Source organism: Curcuma longa, chromosome 6 (assembly GCF_044706935.1).
Source record: "Curcuma longa cultivar G26 ecotype Majalengka, Jawa Barat chromosome 6, ITB_CL_G26_1.1, whole genome shotgun sequence".
Taxonomy (NCBI): domain Eukaryota; kingdom Viridiplantae; phylum Streptophyta; class Magnoliopsida; order Zingiberales; family Zingiberaceae; genus Curcuma; species Curcuma longa.
In genome coordinates this window covers 8,306,750-8,317,780 of record NC_133866.1, presented here as the reverse complement: position 1 = coordinate 8,317,780, position 11,031 = coordinate 8,306,750, and the positions used below count along the sequence as shown (strand labels likewise).

At 38.5% G+C, this 11,031-nt stretch overlaps 1 protein-coding gene and 1 long non-coding RNA gene across 2 annotated transcripts; one reads left to right on the top strand and one right to left on the bottom strand.

Moving 5' to 3' along the window:
• Positions 1 to 73: 73 nt before the first annotated feature.
• LOC141830985 (uncharacterized) lies at positions 74 to 7,210 on the bottom strand. Its single transcript, XM_074718437.1, has 5 exons — positions 6,916 to 7,210; positions 6,560 to 6,647; positions 1,515 to 1,635; positions 543 to 1,301; positions 74 to 459 (listed from the first exon to the last, which is right to left on the bottom strand). Exons 2-5 carry the CDS (start codon positions 6,604 to 6,606, stop codon positions 283 to 285), a joined length of 1,104 nt encoding a protein of 367 aa, XP_074574538.1. The 5' UTR covers positions 6,607 to 6,647; positions 6,916 to 7,210; the 3' UTR covers positions 74 to 282.
• Positions 7,159 to 9,089, top strand: LOC141830987 (uncharacterized). The gene is made up of 3 exons (XR_012602005.1): positions 7,159 to 7,245; positions 8,398 to 8,458; positions 8,543 to 9,089. It is a non-coding gene; the product is annotated as an uncharacterized LOC141830987 (long non-coding RNA).
• Positions 9,090 to 11,031: the final 1,942 nt, after the last annotated feature.

Here is an 11,031-nt window from a genome sequence, read left to right as displayed (position 1 = left end):
GATGAAAAGGAGAGGACAACAAGAATTTTTAAATCAATAAAAATTTAAAGAGTAGTCTATAAATTCATTTTTCACAGATCATAGATATGCCATTCGTGATCATAATTTTTTCAATGAAATCGCACAAATACCGCAGACAATGACGATACATTTCTGTTCTTAGAGCACGATCCCAGCTACGCGCTTCGATCTTCATTTGCTAGCTCGAACAGCGGCATAATCTTCATTGCTGGTGTTGCGAATAGTTCCTTTACTGCCATTGCCATCACCGATCTGAGCTTACTACAATGCAACTGCTACTCCATTGTTATCGGCGTGACGAGGAGTCACTTTCCCAGGAACTGGAGCTGAAATTTCCGTCTCCGATAAACGGTAGGATCGATTCTTTTGGGCGGCGGAGCGAATGCTTTGAGGGAAGAGCGAGATCGCCGGATTGCCACCCGCGCTTTGCTTGATCTCCTGGAACGAATTCGGAAGATTTCAATTAGAAATCCCATCTTTTTGTGGTAATGAAATTGTTGGGGGTTGCTAGTTGCTACTACCGTATGCTTGGTGGGCTTACGGACTGCAGATCCAGTGTTCTCTGTTGGCGAAGATGAATTGATGGGCCTCCGGCTCGCAGGTTCTGCCGACATTGGCCTCTTGTTCACGGCCGCCTTCCCCTCGTTCGTCTTGCCGTTCGACCGAGCGCTCGGCGGGTTCTCTTGAAGCCTCCCTCCGACCACGATCGGCGAGGAAGATTGCTTGCGGATCGAGTTCATAGCCGGCGCGGGGGCCTCTGGGTTCGAACCGGCGCGAGCCGCCGACGCCGTTCCCCGTCGTTGCAAAGCAGGCGCCTGCACCTGAGGCCGCTCTCGCGGCGCCGGGGAGCTCGGACGGTTCGCGCTGCCGCTGTTTCGGCGATTTGCGGGAGGAGCATGGCCGACGGAGGCCGATCGGATCATGGCCGGAGGTGAGGCTTCTGTTGTTGCGCGACGGGCTGGAGTTGAGGAGCGGGAACTCGCTCGAGCAGTTGGTGTGCAAGGCCTTGAGTTCTGTGCTTGCCTTGGTTTATCTTGATTAGAAGGCAGCGTGGGTCGAGTCTTTGCGGGGGCCGAATGCCGTGAGATTGCAGTGGAACGATTGCTGGAGAAAGAAGGTTTGGAGGTGACGGAGGTGGTGCTGGTGTTGAGAATCGCTGTCCTGCTGCTGTTTGAGAGGCATGTGGAAGACGAGAGAGTAGCTGATAAAGCAGACGCAGCTGTGGAGCTGCTTCTGGTAGGCTTAGCAGAAGTGTTCTTCTCTGATTGAGACACGGAAAACTGCAAACAAAAAAGGTATTCTCATACTAAAACACACTATACAAATTTGGTTTTTCTAGTGCTGATTCTATAAAGTTGGATACGAACTTGAATTTGCTTTGGTTATAGGTTAAAATTTGTTGTTGTTGTTGTTGTTAATTATTGATGGAATGCAGAGTGAATTTAAGATGATTCTTTAACTCTGAAGAAAGTAAAGAGGTTCAGGTCACTCACCCTTGAAGCTTTTCCCGTAACTGATCTAGCATTTGATTTGTTCTTTGGTGCTGCTTTAAGTGTTTGACCGTCACGAGCTTCGGAGAAGGGAAAGGGAGAGGTTTCAGGAGGAATGAGAAGCCTATCGACATGAAGATTTAGCTCAAATATTATTATCTTCCATTGTTTGAAAGAGGGTAGAAAATTAATTCAGCTTAGATTTTTTAAGAAGAGAAACAAAAAGGATTTAAGTTTGAAAAAAAATTTAAGTTTGAAAAAAAAAGTCATGCTGCATTCTCATACTATTATAATCAGGTTTAGATTATTCAGTAACATGATTGAGTAAAATTTACCGTGATCATAGAAAAACTGGGTAGATTTAATGGACTGATATACAATAAGAAGAAAGCATTTACCTCGTGTTATATGGAAAGGTCGGGCTAGTGTTTCTTCCTAGTGGTCTAGGAAGGTTAGACAATTGTTTCCAACAAGTTGTTCCATCCCAACTTGCAAGGAGTCAAAGAAGCTCAGATAGTCCTCTCCAATGACCAAGCTATATTATTGTAGAATGTATTTTATTTTGTAAGAGAATAAATAGCCAAAGCAAAATACCATCATGGAATTTTGTATTCCCTTAATACACTAGGGATGAGCAAAATGGTGGCACACGACCTAACCAAGTCAATTATGAAAGTTTCTAAAATGTATACGAAGTTAGTTTGGATGTGTAGGTCAGTACTCGACCTAGTAATTATTTTTACGGATAACACATTAGTATGTATTGTTGTCACTATGTAGCTTTTGTCCTTTGAGTTGTGAGCTTGTGATATATTAGTGGCTCGACACAACGGGTTGACGAGTTGACAACAAGGACCACAACTTTTGAATTTATTGGTGCATTCCTTTTGGTGGTCCCTTAAGTTAGACACTCCCGTTTGAGTAGTTAAGACACCTTTCGGGTTAGTCATCTTCTATGCGTAGTTATCGGACTTACTTTATACATCTCTTTGGGTAGTTGATGCATCCTTTCTAGTTAGCCATTTTCAATTAGTTGTTGGACTTCATTGATGTACCACTTTAGGTAATCAACCCATTCCTTAAAGTTAGTCAAAAGATTGAGGCAAAAGCTAGACTCTCTCTTTAAGATAATACTACCCGGCTTGCATGCTTATGGTTTATAGACAAACATCTCAAGTATAACAACCATCATCTTAAAATAAGAAGACTTAAGTTGTAAATGAGCCAAGTAGAACTAAGCTTTGTATTGTTGAAGGTTGTTTAGTAAGGTAATCGAGCCAAGGTAAACCCAGCCTAAAATTAACTAAATTGTTGTACCGATTATTCAAGCTTAGCTTTATTTTTTTAACTTAAGCTTGGTTCGAGCTTGCCTTGAGCTTTGTTTTCTTAGATGTTATCAAACTCTTAATTCAAGGTTGCTCGGTTGCTTGAAACTTCTATAATGTTAAGTTTGTTTAGTTGATAAGTGAGCTTAATATTACAAACTCCTTTGTTCATTTTGAGAGCTTCTTTCTTTATTTATAAAATTGATAGGAGTTTTATTAATGAATATGGTTCTCAAGTTTTATTCGTTGATATTGTTTATGAACATTGTTTACGAATAGTTTACAACCTTTGTTATAAACACTAACAAGCTGAACACATGTATTTAAACTTGTTCATTTAATTTAATGAATTGTTCAAACTTGTTCATTCAATTGTCCTTGTATATATTGAATGAAAATAAATAAGCTCTTACCAAACTGAACACCAAGTTTGCTCACAAATATTTGGTTCATTTATATCCCTAGGAGACTCTAAAATTTGAAACTTGGCTAATATTCAATGCCTTAAAACTCTTGTTCCGGTCTAAATACGAGGTATGTGGGAAATCTGAACTGAGGCGTAGAGATGGGTGAAACACAAGGATGCTTGACATTAGGAGGAGTCAAGTTACCCCACCGACCAACTTGTCGAGCTGTTCCACAGATCGACTGCCAAGTGCCGACTCGAACACTCAAATACTGAGCACTCGAATCTGATTGGATTGTTGCCCGAGCCCTATACGGGGACTTTTCTTTAACTCTTTTTAATTCATTCATATTATTGATTTACTAACCCTTAATATTATTTCTAACCATTCATAAATGATAAATTTGTCTCCTTGATGTGCCTTTAGAAATTCTCAGGTACTTCCAAATATTCCTCTGTCTTGGACAGAGTTGTCACTTCTCTCCTCGACTCGAACATGGGCGTGGATTGCATCCGTCATCGCCTCCGCAATGGAACCCTTTAGGGAGGTGCATCCTTTAGGCTTCTCTTTAGGGAGGGAGAGGTATCATCTAATCTAATCTATGATCATTGTCTTTACTTCATTCTTTATTTCGTCTTTCTATTATTTTATTTGAGGCTCCATAATGACTTAGGCATCGGAGGGACCTCACCGGGGTAACTCCTGGTGAACCCTTTGACGCGTGTTATCCCTCGTAGAATCGACTATGTCTTGAGGAGACCCTCTACTCAGCGAGAGCGTACCGACCCATTACAAGCTGACCCGGTTGAGGAAAGCAGATCTAGTAATAGTTGACGTGGCAAAAGTCAACAAAAAGAAGTTCCGTGAGTTGACACATCCATTATATTCAAACCAGAACAACTCTTATTAAGAACTCAAGAGATGTACCATCAAGGGATGAGAGATTTTGTAAGTTTCATGGATGATTTAATAATCATAATAAAAGTCTCTATAATACTATAGTATGAGTTATATTATATTAGTGATTGATTCTTAGGATGCGAGACGATATTAATACACTAATATATTATTAAGTATCTCTATTCATAGCAATGGCAAGATTGGACATCAACATTGCAATAAGACTAGTATACACTTTACTTTTTCCACTGAATAAGAATAAGTGATCTCATGCATAAAAGTATGATGATATCTAAACAAGAGTAATGAAATTATTAGAGAAAAATCAGTAATTTTGTTGATACTTATGTAGTGGCCCTCTAAAATAGATGCGTGTACAGTTGTCATCGAATATATTGCTACCTTATAAATGTGAGTGCACAGTCAACATAGCACTATCACATTGGGTAAAAAGAGAATATATATATATATAAATCATTGGTCATTGATGGGTGATCACTCAAAGAAAGTGTATTGAAGATAATTAAGAATGAGTTCTTAATTCACATGTTATCTAGTTGATCCTTTGGAAATTAAATATCAATTATTCATATGCATGGCTAATGAATATAAATTATTTTAAGTCTTAGGCTACATAGCGATATATGATGATAAGAGTACTAAATTATACTGGAAGTACTCCTCTGAAAAACTTTGTGGGTCAATAGAATCTTTTACAATATTGGATAGTCGTGATACATTGCTAGAGGCCAATTTTAACTTGTATACCTAAACCATGAAAAGGAGTTATGTTATGGGATTAAAAGTTTAATTGATTATCTATATCGTCAATATTTATGAACCTAATAAGTTAGACACATATGTTATGTTTACCCTACGGTTAGGGAAAGGAAAAGAAAAGAAAAGAAATGGAAGGGAAAAAAAGAACTCAAACATGCCATACCCCACCATGAGAAGAACTTGAAGATGCTTGGTTGAACTGAGTGTCAGGGCGAGCTTTGAAAATAGAGTGAATGTGAGCATACAATGAAACACCATGGCATTGCAAGGTCTCTAGTTGAACTAGAATCATGCACCCATTTAAGTTTCATTGTTCAGTCTCACTGGTTGGTTGGAGATTAATCATGGGGATACTTCAAGAATGCTGAGTTTCACCTTCTATCATTCTGTAGCTATTCTTGATGGATGAACTGGGTAGCAAAGTCTTCATTGCAAACACTTTAATGCAGGCTTGGCTTTATTGCCTTTGGTACTTGAGTGGTGAAATCTTTGAGAGGTTCCTTTTGATTTGAGGAAGTTGCTAAGAAGATGGTTGGAGTCGACTATCCCGTATGTCCATGTACCAATGGCTCTCTGGAAAGCATATTTTGGTTGCTTATATTGCTCAAAATCGGCGATTACTCAGACCCAGACATTGTTGGTTAATTAACCGCTATTTAATTTGCTTGTTTATGTTCTTCTAATGGTTCTTTATTGTCTATCTTGACTATTAGTAGAGTAGAATTACTTGTATTGATGATAGGCTATCAACCATCTCACACTGAGGTTTTTTTTTTTTTTTTTGCAACTCTAGTTTGAACAATAATTAGTGTCTGCGACACTCCAATATCTTTTTTTCCCCTATTTTTTGAGAAAAATGAAATGAAAGAGCCAAATCCTAGGTTATTGAAGAGTATAAGAAGAATTCTTCCTTTAAAGAGGCATGGAGAGAATTAACATGGGGAAGGTAAATATGGCTAGAGTCTGTTTGAAGCTTAAGCTATTGGTGATTTCCTAGAACTTTCCAGTGTTTTTGTGATGGTTCATTGGCTTATCTTGGGTAAGTTTTGTTGAATGTTCTGATGAAGAGAATAAATCTGCACCTGAAGCTTTAGAAGCAGAGATGGTTGACACTGAGGTGGACAATGATGACAATGGGTGATGAGGTTACTGAGGAGGTTCGAAGTGCTCTATGGATGATTGAAGCTCAAAAGAGGTTGTGGTGTGGATCATCATCTCAACTTCGCCTTGTTGTCAGCCAGGCTATTTGATTCCCTCAAGTTCATGCCAAAATTACCTAGTTCCTTAATATGAGGGTCTAAAGTTTCTAAAATTTTAAAATATCTCTTCATAGACCAATTGAAATGCACTTGATCCACATTCGATGTCAGAAAGGAGTCCCAACTCCAAGCTTAGTCTGCAGGGGTATCATCTTTTTAATCACTTTGAGGCCTTCTGTTTTTAGTTGTTGGATTAGACACACTTTGGTTTGCAGGGGTGATACGAGTCATAGGTTGATGTAATGCTCGACTCCTAGGCTGTACTTTCGATAGAGCGAATGGTAGTTCAGTTAGAAGCAGGTAAAGCTTTTTAGGGGAGCAGGAATACATACAATGGAGAAACAAATTGAAAGGAGGTATAGGTTATGGCAGGTTACCAATCATAATCATGCTCCCCGACCTCTGCAGATAAAATATCATCCATTCTGATCTTTGTTAAGGATCCTGTCCTTTCTTCAGCAGACACTGCAACAGTAACAAGATCAACTTTGTCAATAAAGCTGTAGGGTTTTTTGTGTGTAAACTAGTACTCTACTAAATTAAACGTCTAAACTTTGCTAAGATGCCGATGATAAGAGATAGAACACATCAAGCAACGAACAAAACTTTAGATGTATTAGTTAAATAAAAGCTTTGATGTGTGATTCAATTCAGTCCATTCTAGACCAGATTTGAATCATAGTGAAGATTATCAAAGCAAAGAATCAATAAAAATGAGGACTGTGATGCTCACCATTTTAATGGTCACATTCATCATGTGAAATTGCTAGATGGTTACTGCATATTCTCGAAAAGAAGTCGAAGCTCTCATTCCCTTCAATAGTCCTCCGATGCCTAATCTTCAAAGAAGCTGTTGCCCACTCCTCTCTCCTACGGTATGTTGATTCCTATGCATCCACTTCCCCTAATTTTGATATGCACTGAGGACACAGAAATAATGCAAATTCAAGCTCTTCGGATCTGAGAATGTAAGGGAGGGAAGGGACGAACATGGAATGGATGAGAAGAAATCTGTGAAAGTGCATGTCTGCTACAATTTCCCAGCCAGTTGCTTTATATAGTGGTATATCTACCTATCTGAAAGTTTTACCAGAAGCATTGCTGGGTTGTTATCATTAATCACAAATTACATGATCTAGTTACAAATAAAACTAGATGGTAATTTTCTTTCTTTTTACTTTTTTTTCTTTTGTTTTGAGGTCAGCCATGGATCTTCTTCACACCATTACCCATTTTGCAGAATGTTTATAACTTGTTATGTCGTACTTGATGCTTCAATAAAAATTCCTTGCAGCTTTATTTTTTATTTTTTCCTGCAGCAGTGATTTATCAATCATGAAATATAGATTCTAGGAAAGTTTTTATCTTAGCTTTGGCTAGACAGACCATTGACCCTTGATCATGAATGTAAAAGTTTACTATATTTTATTTCTGTAGGTAGCTTACACTGTTGAACATGTCCATCAATGTTTCAATTAGGGAGAGCTTTGTCTGATGAACACTAGCATTAAAAGTTTAAAACAATTCCGAACGATTTGATTGTATAACTTGTCAAATTATGATTCATAGTTGATGTCACTGTTGAATTATCAGACTGTGCCACAATCTTAAAACCTTGGGTAAAAGAGTAGGACAACCAATTATTCTGAGGTTCAAAGCCATTCATTATGCATTAAAGCAGTATCTAGTTCATCAGACAGATTCATGTGCCATGTCTCCCACTCTCAAATGTCCTCATCTTGTGAAAACAATTTCAACTTTGGATTCTGCTAGATTTCCGGCATGATTAAGCTTTGATACAAACTGGACTTACAGCTGCTGGTCCTCCACAGAACAGTTCACGTATACTGAAAGATCACTCCTTAGGATGAGCTTCATAATAGAGTTTGTTGCCGAGTCTCAATTATGTCATAGTAGCCGATCAATGCTTGCAGGTGGTTCTTATTGCGATTGCACATGATCCTGCGATAATAACTCAGTTTTCTGCAAATTAAAATTGTACAAATCTACTAATCAGATTCTTCTCATAATGTGTTATGCTTGTAGTAACTCAAATGGCTACTAAAAAATGCTATCAAGCTCCTCATCCAATACACATGATACATATGCTTTCACCATCACAAACTTTTAAGTAACCTGTGATTCCTGACCATCTTCTAAGTAATCTGTGATTGTTGTTTATCTAACATGTAGATTTTTTTTTTTCATTCAGCAGGATGATGATTGTTAAGCTTTAGAGCAAAGCTGAAGTAAGATCTGTTGAACTAGGATGCAAGGTGAAGATGTTAAGTAAACTCTTGTCTCTTTCTGCATTAAGTGTGGGAACACATTGATAGGATGTGATACCTACCTTTTGGCAGGCATGTGAACAAGTCATAAGGGAGGAGATGAAGCCTTCTTAATGAGATGGGGATAAGAGAATTATTTTTCCTATTTAATAATCATAAATTTCTTAAGAATTCAAGTTCATATTTATTGTGCTCTTTTCAGTGCATTATGTTTGATAGGTGGAAAATGGATGCCAAGAAGGGGCTACCCTCATGTGCTCATGAATGTGGGTCAGAGGAAGCCATCCATCTTTCTGAATGGACTGAATTTGACAAGTTCTAAAGAGCAAGAAGACAGTGAAATCGAAGGCATACGCGGGAGTCCTTGTCAAAATCAATTCCTCAGGAAGGAACAGAGTATGCACTTGTCACTCCACATGGAAATAACAGGCAGTCTTGAAGTTTAAGATCTAACACCATGTGCTCATGGGGCGAGCAACGTGAGTGGACCAGGCCGAAACTGACTAGGCAAGCCAGTCGAGTGGAGTGAGCTAAAAAGTTTAGTTTCATCGAAGGACAATCGAAATCTACAAACATGCATCAAACTCCAAGAAACTTATATTTCCCTTAGCAGATACACAATTGAAACTACAATCGAAAATCATCACTTTTTGGAGAAATGGTAAAGTTGTTGCCATGTGATTTGAAGGTCACGGATTTGAGTCTCGGAAATAGTCTCTTGCAAAGTATGGTATTTGGATTTAGAGTCCATGGTCTTATAACCTAAGAAACTTATATTTGATTGTATTTTAAATTGGCTTCTTTAGCTTTATATTTTTCATATAATAACCCTTATTCTGGTTGTCTTCAAATAACTATATGCATTCCATTGTCAATTGCTAAGTAGTATCAGAGAAAGTCTATGAATCCAAACCTCCAAAGTTATTTTCGTTTGAGCATCCTCATCCTAATAGACAATAGGTGTATCCTCTCAGGTTCATTGTGGAGAGGTAACATGTTTTTTATTGTCAACTCTTAAAATCGGTATGTAAACCTTCTTTGAATCTGAACACCCCATTAGGATTATCCCTTTAGTATTTCTATTTTAACCAATCATTAAAATATTAAAATTAAGAGTCATTAACTGTTTTGATGAGAGTCGAATTTAATCACATTTATCATATATTATTAAAGCTATTTTTTGATTTCTTTTTTTTAAATAAAAAATAATAAAAATAAAGACAGCCCTATTTCGTCTCCTTCATCCCTACGATGCCTCTGTCCGCCGCAGCCCCCTCCCTCTCCGCCGCAGCCCCCTACGCTTCATCTCTCGTCCGCCGCAGCCCCCTCCTTCATCTCTCGTCGCCGCCTCCAAATACGCCATCGCCGCCTCCAAATACGCCGCCACCCCGCCGCCTCCAAATACGCCGTCGCTCCTGGGCCTCTGCTTCTCCTCCCTCTCCCCCTACGCTGCCTCTGTCCGCCGCAGCCCCCTCCCTCTCCACCTACGCTGCCTCCGTCTGCCGCAGCCCCCTCCTCCTCGCCCTCACCGCCTCCAACGTTACCATCGCCCCCCTCCGCCACCTTCACGACCGCTTCGCGGAGAACAGAAACGCGGAGAACAGAACGAAGAAGGATGAGGCCGGTTCGGGAGTTAGGTTAAAATGGTTTTAAGGCAGTAATTTGATACATGTATAAAGGATATTTTAGGGATAAATTTATTATTAACTCCGGAATTGAGAAAACCCTTACCCTGCTAAGGTTATCAGATTCCGGGTTTATAACCCATTTTGCTGATGTGGCATGACGTGGCAGTAATCATGTATTACTTAGCAATCCTTGATACCCTGAACCAAACAAAGTTATCATTGATAACCTTGGATAGATAACCAAGGTTATCAAAGATAACCCTCAACCAAACACCCCCTAGGTGTATCCTCTCAGGTTCATTGTGGAGAGGTAACATGTTTTTTATTGTCAACTCTTAAAATCGATATGTAAACCTTCTTTGATTTCTCTCTAAGATGGCACTCAGAGAGTATCTGTTGTAACAACAAGAATATAATTATCCTTTTGGAATAAATATCACATATAAATCTTAAACATGTTTAATCATTAGGAACATGTTCAATTTCCTCTACTTGAGTCGCGCGGTTTGGTCTTCTAAATCAACACGATTCCTCTAACAATCTCCTTTATCATTCTTTCTAGCACTCTCTCCAACTATGGGATACGAAAGAGAATCGGTGACGGTTCAAAATTGACTCATACAAAAAAAAAACACAATATTGTGTGATGGAGGGACCATAACTCATTTATAAGAAATCCTATTAGGATTATCCCTTTAGTATTTCTATTTTAACTCATCATTAAAATAGAAATTACTCCTTAAGTCTCGACACATAAAGGATCATATCCTATTAGATACATTAAAAACTCAAATATCTAAAAATTTAATTGATCACCTTTAATTAGGTTTAACCAAATATGACAAGCTATAATACATAATTATTTCACATATAAGTCCAACATTGTATTAATGATCCAACAATCTCCTATTTGGATTATACGTGTAATCTTAT

Coding starts and splice junctions, on each gene's coding strand:
- LOC141830985 (XM_074718437.1), bottom strand. CDS start 6,606: ATGGATGATATTTTATCTGCAGAGGTCGGGGAGCATGATTATGATTG. Junction 1,636..6,559: donor GGGGAGCATGATTATGATTG/GTAACCTGCCAT, acceptor TCATGTCGATAG/GCTTCTCATTCCTCCTGAAA. Junction 460..542: donor GTAAGCCCACCAAGCATACG/GTAGTAGCAACT, acceptor AATTCGTTCCAG/GAGATCAAGCAAAGCGCGGG.